Here is a 17248-nt window from a genome sequence, read left to right on the forward strand (position 1 = left end):
ATTTCCTGCTATTTTCTCACCTTTCTGTGTAATTTACACACATACATCTAGGGCTAATCTACTGTATTTGTGTATTTGTCTGGTTTTAATTTACAGGTATTTCTATTAGCAGCTGTTATTAACTAGTTCTGTTGCTATTATTAACTAGTATTACTTTCAGTTCAACTTCTTCATAAAATCTTTTTCATGCAATGCTTTCTTTGTTTTCCTTTCAGCAATATTTGACTTACATAATAGTTACAATTTCTGTTTAAATCTCCCATTAGTGTTTCTTACATTGTACTTGGCTTCTCTGCAGCATGCAAGAACCTTTACCATTCAGTTAGTGCTCTAGAGTTGTGACCTGCACCAATCTGAGATCTGAGCATGTATCAACTTCATAACAACAATGAAAGTAGTAATAATACCTTGTTTCTTCAGAACAGCTGTAGAATTGCCAACAGTGACAGACTGTCTTGTTATTTACAAATAACAGTACAAAGTTCTTGTTAATTTCTACTAAGCTTCTAACACTTTATCCTGTTGGAAACTCTTAGTTAAGAAGTCAGGTTCCAGGAGAGGATAAAAAGGGATTTCAACAAACAAAAATGTTTTCCTGCAATCTTTTCATCAGTTTAAAGAAGCTGGCAAATCACTTTGACTAAATCAGGCTTTTCATCACCTCAGTGTTCTGTTATAGTTCCGATATGATAATTCAGTTTCATGATCCTATTCAGTGGACAATTTAAGTGCAATGAAGAAAATGAGGCCCCATGCACTTGCATATTATTTATAATACAGTTGCTCCACTAAAAGATGACTAAATATGCCACACTTCATTGACATTTGAGCAAGGACTAAGCTTTCATTGGTTCAGCTTTATTTAGGAGCTGTTGATGGTGGAAGATCTGTAAAGTTTTTGTATTTAACTGGAAAAAGTGGAAATAATGTAGCCTTTTTCTTTTCTGCATACGTAAGGGGAAAAATTCTTCATAGGTTTATGTTGTCAAATATGCCCTGGAACTTACTCTTTAGAAAACTTTTATATTGGCATCTGAAACCTGGAAGAAATGTGAATTTGGTGGGGAAGCTATCATTTAAAATCTTCTTACTCCTAACATCTGCACATGTTGGCTAGCACAGGCATGCTTAAGAATGTTGCCAGTCTTCTCCACCCACACATACTCAGGAATCTCGGCTTGATGTAAACAGCTGCTGCAGTTTTTGTTCACAGTATTCTAAGTTGGTTCTACTTCTTATTCTGCTTGAAGACTTCCTCATAGAATAAGGTAGCATGGTTGTTCAAAACAAATGTGAAATGGTGTATAAAATCAACAACAATGACCACTTAAAAACTTCTGGGAAATTCCAAAATTTCATGTGTGTAGTATATTCAGAATTAGCACTTCTGTTGCGAAGGTTGTCCACTGAACTGCATAGAGCATCCTGACCAGAGAGAACTACAGAGGTGACTGCAGAGAACACTTGGCTCCTTGGTGCTCATGAGGGCTTGTCCTTAAAGACCTGACAGGTCTTTCTGAATATGTACTGTCCTTGATTTAAGCACGTCTGTAGATGCAGACAAACTTCTCAAAGGCTACCATAAATACTAGAAGCTATTTAACACTTATATCTTAAAAGTGTATGGAGAGGTATGTAGTCGTAGTCACCAAGAGAAGGGTGAAGAACACTCATTTAGTTTCCACTCCCTTTTTCCCAAAATAATATCTTCCTCTTATTTAGTTTTATATAGAAGTAACCAATATTCTCTGGCTTTAAGGACATAAAACTGTATTTGCAAGTTCACTCTTCCTTAAATCTCTGCTGTGCTTGGGCCCAAGAGATTTTCAGTAGTGTGGCAGTTCCATTTTTCAAATATGTGTGATATTGAGGTTGGAAATCCTTCACAAGGCCTTATTAACTCTGAAACTTTTCAGAATCCTCTGTCCTTAACTGTTGCTAAAGGAATTCATTTTTACAGACAGTAGCCTGCTCCACTTTTTTTCATCATTCGATTTCTAAGCCTTCAGCACAGATATAAACATTATATATAGCACAGTATAAACATAAATTAACTGACTGTGCCTGTATATTCCACCTCTACCTTCATGGTGAAGTTGTACTTTTACTGTCACACTAATTTTAGCTGAAAAGGTCAGGTGAAGTCCGTGGTGATTGGAAAAAAGGCAAAATCACTCCCATTTTTTAAGAAGGGTAAAAAGGATGACCCTGGGAGCTACTGATCTATCAGTCTCACTTCCTTGCTGGGAAAGATCATGAAGCAGATCCTCCTGGAAGCTATCCTAAGGCACACGGAAGACAGGGAGTTGACATGGGAGAAGGAGCATGGCTGCACCAAGAACAAATCCTGTTTGACCAACCTACTGGCCTTCTATGATGGTGTAATTGTATCAGTGGGCAAGAGAAGAGCCACTGATGTCATCTATCTAGACTTTAGTAAGGCGTTTAACATGCTACCCCTCAACATTCTTCTCTCCAAATTGGAAGAATGTGCATGTGATGAGTGGACTGTTCAGTGAACAGGGAACTGGTTACAGGATTGAACCCAGAGAGTGGTGGTCACTGGTTCAGTGTCTGGATGGAGATCAGTGATGGGTGTCCCTCAGGGCTCAGTGTTGGGAGCAGCACTCTTTAATACCTACATCAGTGACACCAACCAAGAGATCAAATGCACCCTCAGAATGTTTGCAGATGACTCCAAGCTGTGTGATATAGTTGACATGCCCGAGGAACGGGGTACCATCCAGAGGGACCTAGACAGGGTTGAACAGTGGGTGCAGGAGAACCTCATGGGTTCAGCAAAGCCAAGTGCAAGGTATTGCACCTGGGTTTAGGGAACCCCCGCTACCAATACAAGCTGGAGAATGAAAGGATAGAGCACAGCCCTACTGAAAAGGACTTGGAAATACTGGTGCATGGCAATCTGTACATGAGCCAATAATGTGCCCTTGCAGCCCAGATAGCCAACCATATCCTGGGCTGCTTCAAAAGAGGCATGGCCACCAGGGCAAGGGAGGTGATCCTGCTCCTCTGCACTGCACTGGTGAGGTCTCACCTGGAGTACTGCATCCAGATGTAGAGTCCTCAGTAGAGGAGAGACATGGACCTGTTGGAGCGCATTCAGAGGAGGGCCATAGAAATTATCCAAAGGATGGAACACCTCTTCTACAAGGATAGGCTGAGTAAGCTGAGGCTGTTCAGCCTGGAAAAGAGAAGGCTTCAAGGACATCTGATAACAGCCTTTCAGTATCTGAAGGGAAGCTACGGAAAGGGAGGAGACAGACTCTTTAGTGAGGTCTGTTCTAATAGGATGAGGAAAAATGGTTTCAATGTAAATGAGTATAGATTTATGTTGGATATAAGGAAAGTCTTTTTCAGCAAGATTGGTGACACGCTGGAACAGGTTGCCCAGAGCTATGGGGGAAGCCATGTCCCTAGAGACATTATATTATGTACAACTGCACTAAAGCTTAGTGGTTCTGCTGTAATGCTTCTGTGACTTGTGATTCTTTGTAGTGTAAAGGGAAAGCTAAGCCATTCTAAGCTCTTACATGATTCTAAAACCAATCTTCACTACTTTTTAGGTCTGTATGCAAGGCAGTAGTGGAAGTAGATACTGTTTATGTGCTGTCATGTAAATTATTTTAAAATGGCAGTTGGCAAAATATCTGTTTCAGAGTTGCCATTATTATTTCTTTTCTCCTGCAATACAATTGGGTTCTTATCTCTTATTTTTTATCATTACACGAGTTAATTTGCACTGGCAGTCGTTAGTTGACACTTGTACACAGCTGTATAACTCTTTCTTAAAATTTGCATGTTTCTGTGTTCTTATTTTTCAGAGATGGTAATGATGAATTAATTGTATGTAGGCAAGCTGGCAAGGTTGTTGTTAAGACAAGTCATAACTAATCCCAACAGCTTCCTATTTTAAAGGTGAATTTAAATAGAATATGTTCTTTTTAGCAACAGCTGTAGCTTGCATCTTGTTATAACGTTCGTTTTTAGCTAGTGGAAGATAAAATTATAATGTAAAATGCTATTTCGTAGCAGTATTTACGACTTAGGATAAAATCAGAATTTTCTGAATTAAATAGTTTAGCTTTAGTCAATTGAAAGGAAGACCCTCATGACATTGGTTCATGTTCTGTTACAGCCAGTGTCTTATCTCTTAATATTTGTTGCTTTAGAAAATGATTATTCAAGAATCTCTGTAGCTGCATAACCAGACGCAGAAATACCGTTTTATTTGTTGCTATGGATTGCTTTGACCTAGAGCAGAAAGATCTATAAGCTTCACTTTTATGCTATTTGAAAATTTTCAGTGAACCCTGAAGCATTTACTTTTTAAGATTTTTTTTAATTAATCATACTATTTTTAATCCCTTCAATTTTTAAGCTATGGTATTACCTTATAGCACTGATTTCTGCAAGTTAATGATATACAGAAAGGCTACTTCTACATAAGGAGCTTTAGTGTACTGCAATAATAATTAAAAGGGCTAGCTTTTATGACAACATACAAATGTACTACTTAGGAAAAGTGTACACAGAATATGCCTCTGTTCCTGCTTCTGACTGAGATATTCAGTAAAAGAAAATTTCATGCTACATCAATGTGAGAATAATGTTACATAGAATAACTTTTTGGAAAATCCTTCATGCTATAATTCATGATATTGCATTGTTTCTATGGTGCCTACAGGAAAGATGGGGAGAGAATCTTTTTCAGGGGGTGTAGCAATGCAACAAGGGCTGATGGCTTTAAGCTTAAAGAGGGTAGGCTTATATTAGATATTAGGAAGAAATTCTTTGCTCAGAGGACAGGGAGGCCCTGGCACAGCTGCCCAGAGAAGCTGTGGATGCCTCATCCCTGCAGGCGCTCAGGTCCAGATTGGATGGGGCCCTGGGCAGCCTGAACTGGTGGGAGGCAGCCCTGCCCATGGCAAGGGGTTGAGACTGTATTCTCAAGCGATTCTGTGATTCTGTTCAGACCCTTCTAAATCCTTAGTATGTTTTTCTCACTGTATTGTAAATTAAATTATGTTGTACTGTCATTTCAGCAAACCTGCAATCTTGAAAATATAAAGCCTGAAACTAAGCGGTACCTAGACAAATCAGTTCAAGTGGGAAAAAGAAATGGACTCCATCTTCCTAAAGAAGTACAACACGTAAATATGGTTCTTAATTTATAAATCAAAGGGCAACTTTTTCAAGAGATTATATTATGCTTGTGTACTAAGCGTTGGTGCCTACAGTCTTGCTTAATTACTGCTCTAGTCTTAACTGTTCTTAGTTCTATGTCCATCCTTTCAACTTCAATTATCCTAAGTTTAAAATTAATTTATTGGTCTCCTACCATACTCAGTAGATACGGGTGGTGTACATCACTTTTTTTGTTTGTTTGTTTTGTTTTGTTTTGTTGTTTGTTTTTAACTGTGGGAGGTTCTCTGGAAGTTTTGTTTTATCTTGGGATTACAGAGGATGTCCAAATTAGATTCATAACCAAAAGGCTTCTCAAAAACATCAATTGTGAGTCCAAGCTTCAGAAGTACATATGTAGTAATTGTTATAAAGTCACAGCTAATTTAATTTCAAATATTAACCATCATTGCAAAATGACTCCAAGATTTTAGCTCTACGTAACTTCAAGGGAGCTTTGAGAATCTTGAACCCATTAAAGGAGAAATAAAGCATATAAAAGCACTTTTCACTTCTGAAAGTTGTAGAAGTAAACTTGTTAGTGTTTGAGAGGCTGGCATAATTTTCTTTAACTTCTGAATTGATGTTGTGTAACCATCAAGATTTACGCTTCTCAGATTCTGTCTTTTCTGAAAATAATCATTCTTTATGCACATACTTAAGTTAGTGAGAGTATTGCTTCATGTGTATTTGCATTACATAAATGGCAGCCAATCCTTCTAACGGGATTTTTAAATACTTTATAAGCAGATAATAGTTGAGCTATATCTAAGTAAGATTTCTACTAATTTTATTCTTTGCCAGATTTCGTATTTGTTTGGTATTTTTGTTACTAGTAATTACAATGCTCATATGAACTTGTAAGGGGCAGTCATGCTATAAAATACATTAGGAAATATTTCAGATTTTAAAGTGGATTTGGAATGTTTTTATCTTGTGTGGGTATTCTCTTTTCTGCCTGTACTCTGGTTCAAAAAAAGTTTTTTAACAGGTGGCATCCATTTTTACTTGTTTGATACTCTGTGATTTCAGAGAACATTTTTATACTTACAATTTCATGTAAAATAAAATAATTGGATGTTAGCATGTAATGCTGTCAGAGAACTTACTTGTTTGCACTCTCAGTCCCAGTCTCAATTGAGAACACATTTGAAATTGTTGGAGCACTGGACTCAGCCTTGGGTTCATTGGCAACTAGATTACTCAAGACAAAAGGAGGGTAAAAATGAGCTCAGGGGTGAGAGAGAGGTGGTACTTCCTGCAGTATATTACTTAGCCAATGGCAGTATTCAGTGTAGGCTAGCAGAGAACCTAACTGGAAAAAATTAAATACTGTTCATGTGGAAGATAGTAATTGCTAGTTGATTTTTTTTTCCCACTAATTTTAGTTTATACCCAATATAGGAAATAATGACAATGAAGAAAAAATTAAGTGAGCTGTGTATAGACTTCAACAAAAACCTGAATGAGGAAAATACGTTTCTTGTATTTTCCAAAGAAGAACTTGGTGAGTACTATGCTTGCATTTTTCCTTTTCTTTGCCTTTCAGTATTGCAAGTAGTCTTTTATTGGCTCACTGAATGATGGTTAGATAAAATGAAATTCCAGCTGTATTCCATTCTTAATTCTTCCCCAAAGAAAGTTTAGAATTACAATTTGCAGATGTTTGAAATTTCTTTGTAGACCTGTGCTTACTGAAGTGTACACTTTGCATAAAGTTAGCATATCTGCCCTACCTTTTTATTTCTGTAACATTACACATCTCAGCTTCTTTTCTCAGTTCTCCAATATCAGGCAATCCAGCATGTGTTATGTTCTTTACAACCATCTGAATAACTTTTCTGTCATGCAAGATATTTAAGCCACTGAAATAATTTAAATTGATCTAGAAGTCATAGAATCATAGAAGGCTTGTGTTGGAAAGGACTTCCAGGCTCATCCCATTCCAGCTGCTGTGAGCAGGGTTGCCGCTCACCAGAGCAGGCTGCCCACGGTCCTATCCAGCTTGGCTTTGAATGCCTCCAGGGATGAGGCATCCACACCTTCTATGGGCAACCTGTTCCAGTGCATCACCACCCTCTGAGTAAAGAATTTCCTACTTGTATCTAACCTAAACCTATTTCACATAACAGAAGACTTAGTGATGCATTTCTGGAGAGCATGGCATAAAATATAATTTAAGATACTTTCTTAGGTCATTATTTGTTTTCATCCGATATCTTTACATTTTTTCTCTTTTGCTAACCAGTAAAGCGTTTCAAAATTTGTTTTGCTTGGCTTAGCAAGTATCAGGAAATAGTAGCATTAATAGTATTAGAAGATAGAGGAATTGTATTTCTGTTTAAACTCCTGATGTCAAATTAGGTAGCAGCAAAGCAAATGCAATATTGTTACCAAAAAAAAAAAAAAAAGAGGTGAGTAGATAATTCTGGTAAACATTCTTTATTAAATTGTGTTTTGCAGAAGGCCTGCCTGAAGACTTTATTAAGAGTTTAGAGAAGACTGAGGAGGACAAATATAAGATAACGTTAAAATATCCTCACTATTTTCCTGTTATGAAGAAGTGCTGCATTTCAGAAACCAGGAGAAAAATGGAATCAGCCTTTAACACAAGATGCAAAGAGGTACATTGTATATTGCCTGTTTTTACAGGGTAACAACAGGGTTGAAATATAGAGCTAGACATTCAGATGTTAGATTTGAACTCTGTATATTGTCTGTGAAATTAAAACCTGTTAGTATGACCTTTAACATTTCCTTGCTTCACATGTGTGTGTATGTATGTATCTTAAAATGTCAGTGGGTGCTGTTGATAGAAGTGGCATTTTGAGAAAATGACTTTCTCTACAGAGTTCTGTAGTCACTTGCTTGCACTTACTTCACAGGTGGCACTGTCAGAATATGGCTTCTCTAGACCTTCAGGTTCTTCAGAATGGCAGTGTTTATTTGAACGTGTATTTTAATTATGAAATGCAATTAAATGTGAAATTAATACTGCATCTTCAGAAGGTCTTTAATTATATATTAAAAAACCTTTAATTTTTAAAAAAGGTTCTTTTAATTAAATATATATCTGGAAATATACTTTATTGAAAGAAGAGATAACTTCACAATTTGTTTGATGCTGATGAGAGCGGACACCTAAATAGATACAAAAATAATGAAAAGGCTAGAAAAGATAGGAGTGTCTTTCAGCAGGCAATTGTACCAACCATTCATTAGAGAGGGTCAGATTTGTGCTTTTGTACTTGAAGTGCTCTGAGATGTGGAGATCACAAGATAAGATAAAATGACACCAACAGTTGTAAGTCAGGACACTTAAAGGGGTATGCTGTTGTAACTAGGGGGTCAACTTCAAACTTGGTACATTGTACATACCTTGAATTTTTTTTTTTCCTGAGAAATCTTGTTTTTCTAGCAATGAAGTTAACACAGTTATGTTTTCAGCTTCTTAGCAATCCTCTACAATATCTAGGTCAGGGCCTGGGGCTTTTGTGTTTCAGATCCCTTTCTCTGGCTGCTATTGTCAGAACATCGACAAACAAGCAAATAAGCTTTGAATGTCGGCACAATAGCTTTGCAGTCTGTCATAACCACTAATAAGCAATTAAGAGTTCTGTCAGCCATGTCCCTGTCATCTTTTACATTTAAATGGTTGATAAAGGAAATAATATTTTTGCAACAGTCAGGGATTTGTTACTCTTAAAACAACTAGTATATCTTTTGATTAATTGAAATAGATGAATTATAGTAGGGAATGTAATGGCTCAGATTGACTAGAAAGCTAGTCACTAGCTACTTATGACAAGTGCTTTGAAAAATTACAAAATCTAACTGAGCTTATGTTTTTTTTATATTTATGTCTTAAAGTGTCTTATATGTTTTCTATTATGATTTCAGATACTATTCATGTAATTGTTTGATAACGTAGATTTCCTGGTTTCACTTCCCAGACTTGCCTGCTTTCTTTTTCAGGAGAACACCAAAATTCTTCAGCAGTTGCTTCCACTAAGGGCAAAAGTAGCAGAGCTGCTTGGCTATAATACACATGCCAACTTTGTTCTGGAGGTAAACACTGCAAAGAGCACAGAAAACGTAACAACCTTCTTAGGTTTGTTTTAATTTATAAATGATCTTTTTATATTTGCACTGGCAGCGTGGCTCCTCTGTAAAGAAACACTGAAACACATGATTGGCAATAGTATCTATGATATTTAGGTGGAAAAAGAGCTCTATTGCCTCTGGGCACCTTTTTTTTTTTATATATATATATCATAGCTGTACAAATTGCTCCATGGTAGGGAAGTATAAGATAAAAATCTGAAAATAACTGCTTTATGACAGCCAATATAGAAAAGCTGTTATCATCCTCAGCTGCAAAATGCAGTTATCTTAATTTGGAACCAGAATAACCTGTGCCAATGAAGTATATTCTCTCAGTTCAAAAGGCTGCATCATAGTTAGAGCTTTTCATTCCCTTTACATTAGATGCAGTTTTTTGTGCCCATGTAGCCTTAAGTGTTTCTTTCTGTACATTGATACAACAGCAATGAGTATAATGAAAGATGTGAGTATGTGATGATGCTAGTTGAATGAACTGCATAAAATATATTGGATCAGGAATGACTTGACTCCTCTGAAGACAAAAGCTCTCTAATTGAATTGGATTTGAAAACTGAGATACTTTGGCAGTAGTGCCGATTTGTATAGCCATCCTGTTGGTTTCAGGGCACTTTTATTCATTTTAGTGAAGAAGACTGTATATTTGGATATCTCATAAAATCAAAGCTCCCAAAACTACTTCATACAGCAATAAGTTGTTTGGTGATGGTGTTTTGTTTGTTTGTTTGTTTATCTACATGGCAATAAGGAGGTTCAAATGCATCTCTTTCTTTAGCTTTTATTCTTTTTCATTTCTCATGTTGTGCTGTGGCTGTACCAATTATCTGTGTATTTATAAATCAATTTATCTTTTGATTTGTAATTGTTAAAATTGCCTGAGTTTTAAAGTACATTTACAATACTTTGAACTCTTTTTTATCCAGTATATTTTCATTATTCTAAGTAGGATTACATTTTACTGTGTTAATTTTAATTTATTTTGAAGCTGACATACCTCAAAATGTTGTGGTTACTGTGGTGACTTCAGCTCTTTACAAGATCATATATATTTTTCTATTCAAAAATATTTTGTGGTAACTTTGGTAGAGGGAGAACTTTCATCAAATTGTCAGCTTTAATTTAGTAATTTTGATCAATGTTCAGCCACAAACATGGCAGTATAATTTGCTATGTTTTTGTTCATATATATTCATGTTCTACATCAATGTTTGTAAGTCGATCTTATGGCTAGGAGGAAAATCTACCATTTTGCCCTGTGACATATTCTGAATTTAGTGTATTTTGGGCTGCAAACTATTAGTATTTATCAGTCATGTACAAGCTGTTTCTACTATGTATACTATATACTATGACATATAGTCATAGTAGAAACAATCCTGTTTCTACTATGACTATATGTACTTATAGTCATAGTAGAAACAGGAGTGCCAGTACTTAAATTTTATACTCCATATGCCATGACTGAACATTAACCTCAAATCCTAAAGAAAAGTGTCTGGTAGTTCAGAAACGTTCAGAATACAATAAACATAACGTGTACATCAAGGGAGTTTCTGTAAACTTAAATATTTTGTATTCAGTGTATTGCTTTCATGGTGCTATGACCCTTCCTAGTCCAAGAAAAATATATTATTGATATTAATATTAATATATAATTATTATATTATATTATATTATATTACTATAGTATATTATATTGGAAAAAACTGGGATCAATAAGTTAAATTTACAGTGGCTGTGGTAGAAGAGTAGGTAGTTATTGTATAGCCAAGAGCTTTTGGTTTATTGCTGTTTAATAGAGCTATAGCTAGAAATAGATCAGAATCTGATTTTAAATGATCTCAGAAGAAGTGTTGGAATCCTGTGTTGCACTTCCAGTAGCTAATAGTAGTAGTGTTTGGCTGCTTCTGCAGAAACACATCGAAAGAACTGAGGTTAGCTGAGGTGAAATACAAAGCTTCAAGCGCGTGTCAAGTGCTACTTTGTGTGTCAAGTGTTACTTTCCATTTTTTGATACCTTTGAATATGTCTAAATTCGCCAAAACACTTCACAATACTGCTATGCCCCTCTGAATTTGTACATTGTTTACAGCATGTCTGTATTAAAACTCATTAAGACAAGAAAGCAATTTGCTTTCTGTTCATCAACAAATAGAAAACTCGAGCGTACCTTTTTGGGACACGTGCTTAAAGTTATGTTACATAAATGTCATTGTGTTTCATAAGAATATACATTATAGCAAGGAATGAGCTGATTTAAAGGCAATCTGTGTTTCAGATGATTTGAGTAAGAAGCTCAAGCCATTGGTTGAGAAGGAGAGAGAATTCATTCTAGATTTGAAGAAAAAGGAGTGTCAAGAGAGAAACTGTGATTATGATGGAAGAATCAATGCATGGGATCTTCATTATTATATGAACAAAACAGAAGAGCTGAAGTACTCCATAGATCAAGAAAAGCTGAAGGAGTACTTCCCGATTGAGGCTGTTACAGAAGGCTTATTGAGTATTTACCAGAAGCTGCTTGGACTTGTATTTGAGCAAGTAGAAAGTGCTCATGTTTGGCATGACAGTGTTACTCTTTATACAGTAAAGGACAATTCAACAGGAGAAACATTAGGGCAGTTCTATTTGGACCTTTACCCTCGGTAATTATGACTTACTGTTTTACATATATGTTTAAAATGGAACTTGGTTTAGTGGGTTGCTGCTGTGGGTGAAATTAAATACATTGGGAAGTAAATGTTTGTCCCACTGATGACCATTTATCGTTTCTCCCATTTCCTCTTTAAGCTTTGTATGCCTGTTGTGTAGCCAGTTCTATAAACTGCTAAAGAAGGTGTCAAATAGATGAAGACCCAGAAAAGATTCCTGTTAAGCACACCTTGAAGTGTACTTCTAGGTTAATTTCCATTGCTCTTTAGCTATTTGCAGCAGGATCTGTGTTCTATCTATCAGAGATTAAGAGAGTTGAGTAATTTGATAAAATTTGTTCTCAGCTATTCCTTTTTATCTGTTTCTTCCTGTTTTTTAATTTTTTTTTTTTTTTTTAGTAATTGATATGTTCATGCATTTTTTAAAAATATAAATTTATTTCAGACTTCTCTGGGTAAAGAAAATCAGTGGATAAAGTAGTATATATTTTTTGCTTTAAAAGTAGGCACAGATTTTCTACTTTATCTACTTTGTCTGTTCTCTCCTTTCTCCATATAATGTGAATTTCTGAATTCACATTTGTTAGTAAGACCTTTCTGCCTTTACTACCCCCTTGTCTTGTGTCTAGGGCAAAAGTTTCAAAATCATTCTTCCTTAAACTTGGACTGCACTGCAAGTGCTTTAAACTGTATTCTTTTGTCTCCTGTAATGAAAGGAACATTACTTCTTCAGAGAATAGAACATAGTCCTCTTTGTTCCAGTGTTTATGAGTAGTTCAAAATAGAATTGGCATCTGAAGTATATATAATTTGTAATATAATGAGTAAAAATCAAATTCTTGTAAATGCTGCTGTGAATCTTAAAATAGTGTTATTTAGGTACTGTTATATTCCCTCTTTTGTTCTTAAGCAGAATCTTAAGCCCAGTGACTCATAGAAGTCATAATAAAACTTTTGTATGCTCATCCTAATGAACAGACATAATTTCTTCATTTAAAGCTTTAAAGAGACACCAGCTCATTGTCCTTGTTCTTGAATATTCTGGTGAGCAGGATTGTGATTTCAAGATAATATCTGAAATATTTTCTTGTACAGAGAGGGAAAGTATGGGCATGCAGCATGCTTTGGTCTCCAGCCTGGCTGTCTTCTCTCTGATGGCAGCAGAATGATGTCTGTAGCTGCTCTGGTAACCAATTTCACAAAACCAGGATCAGATCGCCCATCATTGCTGCGACACGATGAAGTAAAGACATATTTCCATGAGTTTGGCCACGTAATGCATCAGATATGTGCACAGGTTAGTGATGTTTCAGTTCCAATTTTCTTACATTTTTCATAGCCTCAAAGCAATAGATATGTTTATTCTGGCAATTTTATAATTTTAACAAAGTAGATGTACTTTTTTGTTGTTGTTGTTCTATTTCAAAGTGACCAGTTGTTTTGTTTGTTTTTGATTTCCACTTCGAACAACACAGCAGTAAATACACTGTTCAAAAAACATTTTCAGAGCATATACTTTTGCATTTGTACCATCTGGGTATTAGTGACAATTAAATAGATCCATGTGCAAGGTAGGGAAGGTGCTCAGTTGTGATTTCTGTTAGAGCTGTCTGATGTCTTTTTACTACTCCTTGTAGCATGCTAGATATCAGAAACAAACAAAAAATCTACTATCCTCATTAGTGCAAATGACTTATGAATTCATATAGTTATGTCCTTACCCTCCCGTGTTTTTGTAGTACAATGGAGAGCTATCATTCTTCCTATTAAAAACATAAAGCATGTCTTGCCCGAGCTATTGTATTTTCTGTTCTCACATCTGACTATCAGGGTTCTCACTGTGACCAGAAAAGGGTAAAACTATTTTGCAGATTTTGCACCAAGGTATCAGTAAAGTTATAAGATTTCCTGTTTCATTTTTCCTTTCTGCTGTCAGAATTAATTTTAAATACTGAATTTGTTGTTGGCCTAATGAAAACTTTGTATTTCAGATAAAAAGACAAGTTGCTGTGTTTATTCACTAAAAAAATTACATAATTATCCACAAAGTCCAAACGTTGTGTAGTGTTGCTGTGGTCTTATCTATAAAACAGTACCAATTCATAAAATCAGAGCAATATAATGCACATTGGATTTTAAGTATGTCCTCAATCCCAGAGCCTAGGACTGCTGAATAAGCAAATAGACACATACAAATCCGCATATTAAATCTAGAATTAAACAAACGATGCTCACGCACATTTAAGAGCAAGTAGCTTGGCATTCACTTATATTTTTGCATCTTGAAAGTGATAATAAAGGGATCATCTTCACCTGAAGACAGTTCAGAAATCAAGAAATAAATTGAGAAATAAAACCTGTTCTTTTTTCTCAGTTACCTGGAAGGTGTTTATGAATTAGACACATTCAGCATTACTGCAAAATTCTGGTAACTGACAGAGATGTTCCTGGGCATTGCAGAGCCCTGTCTGGGCAATCTCAGTGTGCACATGCAGTTCTCAATTCTCCACTTGCTGAGAATTGCACATAGGTCAAGGAGCTTTCTTTCCAATTGTCTCTCACTGCTGTGCTGTCCTCTACATGCATTGCTACTGTGCTCACTGCTGTTGTATTTTATGTGAATAATTTAATGGATTAGTATATACACCAGCAAATAACTTCTCAGTCGCACATAGGAACATCCTGTGCTCTGGGATTTTCACATGCAAAGCAGTATCTTGTTTCATTTGCTGATTTCTTTCTTCAGCATGTTAAAACTTGGTATTTAAAGAATATAGGGGGATCTGGCTGAGTGGGAATCTCTGAGCAGCTGGGAAAGGTCAGTGTTTGGAGGGCAGTAATGTGCTGGGAGTCTGCTGGCATGTGAAATATCAGGGTAGAGACAGGATCTTTTTATGATGTTAGGGAAGAACAGCTAATCAAGTACCTGAACCATTTTTTTTTTCTTTTTTTACTAGTGTGTTATAGTTATGTTTGAGTAAATGAGGATGTCGGATGACCGACAGACTCCTGCACTCCTCCTTGCCTTTTACTCTAGCTGCTTCTATCACTAGTTTATTCCTATTTGATGGTTCTTCACTTATCTTTGTATCTACTGTCTAGCAACTGTAGGAAGAAGGGCTAGCCTGTTGCAACCTTAGATTTGAGTTATCAACAGGTGTAAATGAAAGCAAATATTCTTCTTTTCTCCTTTTCTGATATGCATGTGACATAGCCATCAGTTCAATGTATGCCCTGTTATTACACATGATTTTTTTTGTAGCCCTGCAAGAAGGCAAGTTCCAAAGCCACTGCTCTTTTGGGCATTATTTCCCAATGAAATATCTATGCCCTATTTCCCCATTTGGGAAACTCGGAGGTTTTGTTTGTTTGTTTGTTTTTCCTTTTAGGATCTGAAGTGTTTTTATTATTAGAATTTTGCCTAGAAGGAAGAAGAATAAAATTGGGTTAACAAAAGGAGTCAGAGTCACAGGGCAAGTCTGGAGTGAGATAAAGTAACTTCTGTTGATATCTGAACATCTATCTTTCTATAAGTTACCATCTTTCTAGAAATAATTTGAGTTTGGAATATATTTTTATGGATTTTTAACTGCATTAAGCCTTTCTTCAAAGCCAGTATCTGTGGTGAGCTTTTTAAACATGAAGTGATTGGCAGTGGTAAAGTGTAATAAAATAAGAGAAAAATCTCTGATTTGCTTGGCTTTCAAAGTTAAGACTCTTCTGTCAGTGAATGAGTGTCAGTTTGGGGGACCTTTCTTGGCTAAAGCTGGTAGGGTTCATTTATTTCAGGCCATGTATTACTGACTCAAAAATTGTGCAGTATGTTACCTATATGCTTTATGAATGAGGACAGTTATTAGGGGAAACCTTGATAGCATAAATTGGTCATATAAAATCTGTGAATGAGTGTGTTAGACTACAATACAATAAACAATTTTACAAGTGTATTATTAGAGTTTATTTTTTTACTTTAGGGTAATATAACACAATTTTACAACAGTTAACAAATTTGTCATTGTCATAAGACAGCATGGAAATATTTGTGTTGCGGTCATAACCCGAGAGGTGCAAAGAATAGTTCCAAAAAAATTGAAGTAGAGAATCACTAGCAGAGAATGGAGTAAGTAACTACTGCATAATCTATTTTGTTGCTTTTTAGTTGTCTAATATATGTATTTATGTTCCTCTTTCTTTGAAGTTCAAAATCTTATTTTACTTGAAACACTGAAATTTCAATATCTGAAAATCTGTGTTCTTCCAGAAATCTTGGTTTCTATTTTGATTTAATACAATGGCTTTTTTTTTTAGACTGATTTTGCCAGGTTTAGTGGAACTAATGTGGAAACAGACTTCGTAGAGGTACCTTCACAAATGTTTGAGAACTGGGTGTGGGAAAAAGAACCACTACAGCAAATGTCAAGACATTACAAAGATGAGAGCCATGTTGCAGATGCTCTCCTTGAGAAACTAGCTGCCTCTAGACTGGCTAATACAGGTATCTGTCTCTCTCACACAGTGTAGGTGTAAAAAATGAATAATGTTTAAAAATTTGGTTGGAAACTTCAGAGAAAATACCATCTGTAAAACATAACAAGTCCATTACTTTTCTTCTTTATGTACACTATCTCTGTCAGTGATATGAAGAATTAAGTGAGCACTTTAAACCAAAAAGCTAAGTTGGTTGCCTTAATTCGTGAGTTTATTTGCTTGGTTACAGCAATTAATAAAGGCTGTTCTGACATATACCACTGCATGCAGGAAAAGCAGCAGCTCTGGTTTTCCAGGCTTATCTAAAGGACTAATATACCTCTACAATTTTCCATATGTTATTATTATTATTATTTTACCCCAGAAACTCCATTTATTTAATGCTGGGTGTGGGAGAGCCTTGGTTTTCCAATTTTTTCTAGTAGCCCCGGGCAGACACTGTGCATTATTAGTACAGAATTATCAGATTTTCTGCATGTATATTATACATTTCATTTGCACATGTTATTTGGCATAAATGAAAGTTGCTCACAAGTTTACTGAATGTGTTTACATACATGATACAAGAAGTATTGCAGCCTTTCATTGCTCTTAACTTCTGAATCCAGAATTGCAACTCCGTGTTCTCCACTTCAGTAGGTACACTGCATTCCCAAACCAAGGTCTCAGTTCTGTTGTCATTCCACAACTTGTCTCCACCTTGTCAGTAACTCAAGATTAGCAAGACTAATCCAGTGTTATTGCCCATCATCTCATTGTTATTCTATCCCTCTTACCGCTCTTTC

General features: G+C 35.8%; 1 protein-coding gene across 9 annotated transcripts in view; it reads left to right on the top strand.

The window, feature by feature from the left end:
- Positions 1 to 17248, top strand: part of NLN (neurolysin) — a 38643-nt gene that overhangs the window by 16220 nt on the left and 5175 nt on the right. For 6 of the 9 annotated variants that reach the window (XM_004937288.5, XM_424755.7, XM_046905959.1 and 3 more), the window contains 7 exons: positions 5064 to 5171; positions 6607 to 6709; positions 7666 to 7826; positions 9178 to 9313; positions 11603 to 11969; positions 13071 to 13272; positions 16284 to 16470. In XM_004937288.5, the coding sequence (XP_004937345.2) occupies positions 5064 to 5171; positions 6607 to 6709; positions 7666 to 7826; positions 9178 to 9313; positions 11603 to 11969; positions 13071 to 13272; positions 16284 to 16470 (1264 nt within the window). The remainder of the gene's footprint in view (positions 1 to 5063; positions 5172 to 6606; positions 6710 to 7665; positions 7827 to 9177; positions 9314 to 11602; positions 11970 to 13070; positions 13273 to 16283; positions 16471 to 17248) is intronic. The other 3 variants (XM_040655680.1, XM_040655683.1, XM_046905958.1) reach the window with 2 other exon arrangements.

The sequence above is a fragment of the Gallus gallus genome, chromosome Z, assembly GCF_016699485.2.
Source record: "Gallus gallus isolate bGalGal1 chromosome Z, bGalGal1.mat.broiler.GRCg7b, whole genome shotgun sequence".
Classification (NCBI taxonomy): Eukaryota; Metazoa; Chordata; class Aves; order Galliformes; family Phasianidae; genus Gallus; species Gallus gallus.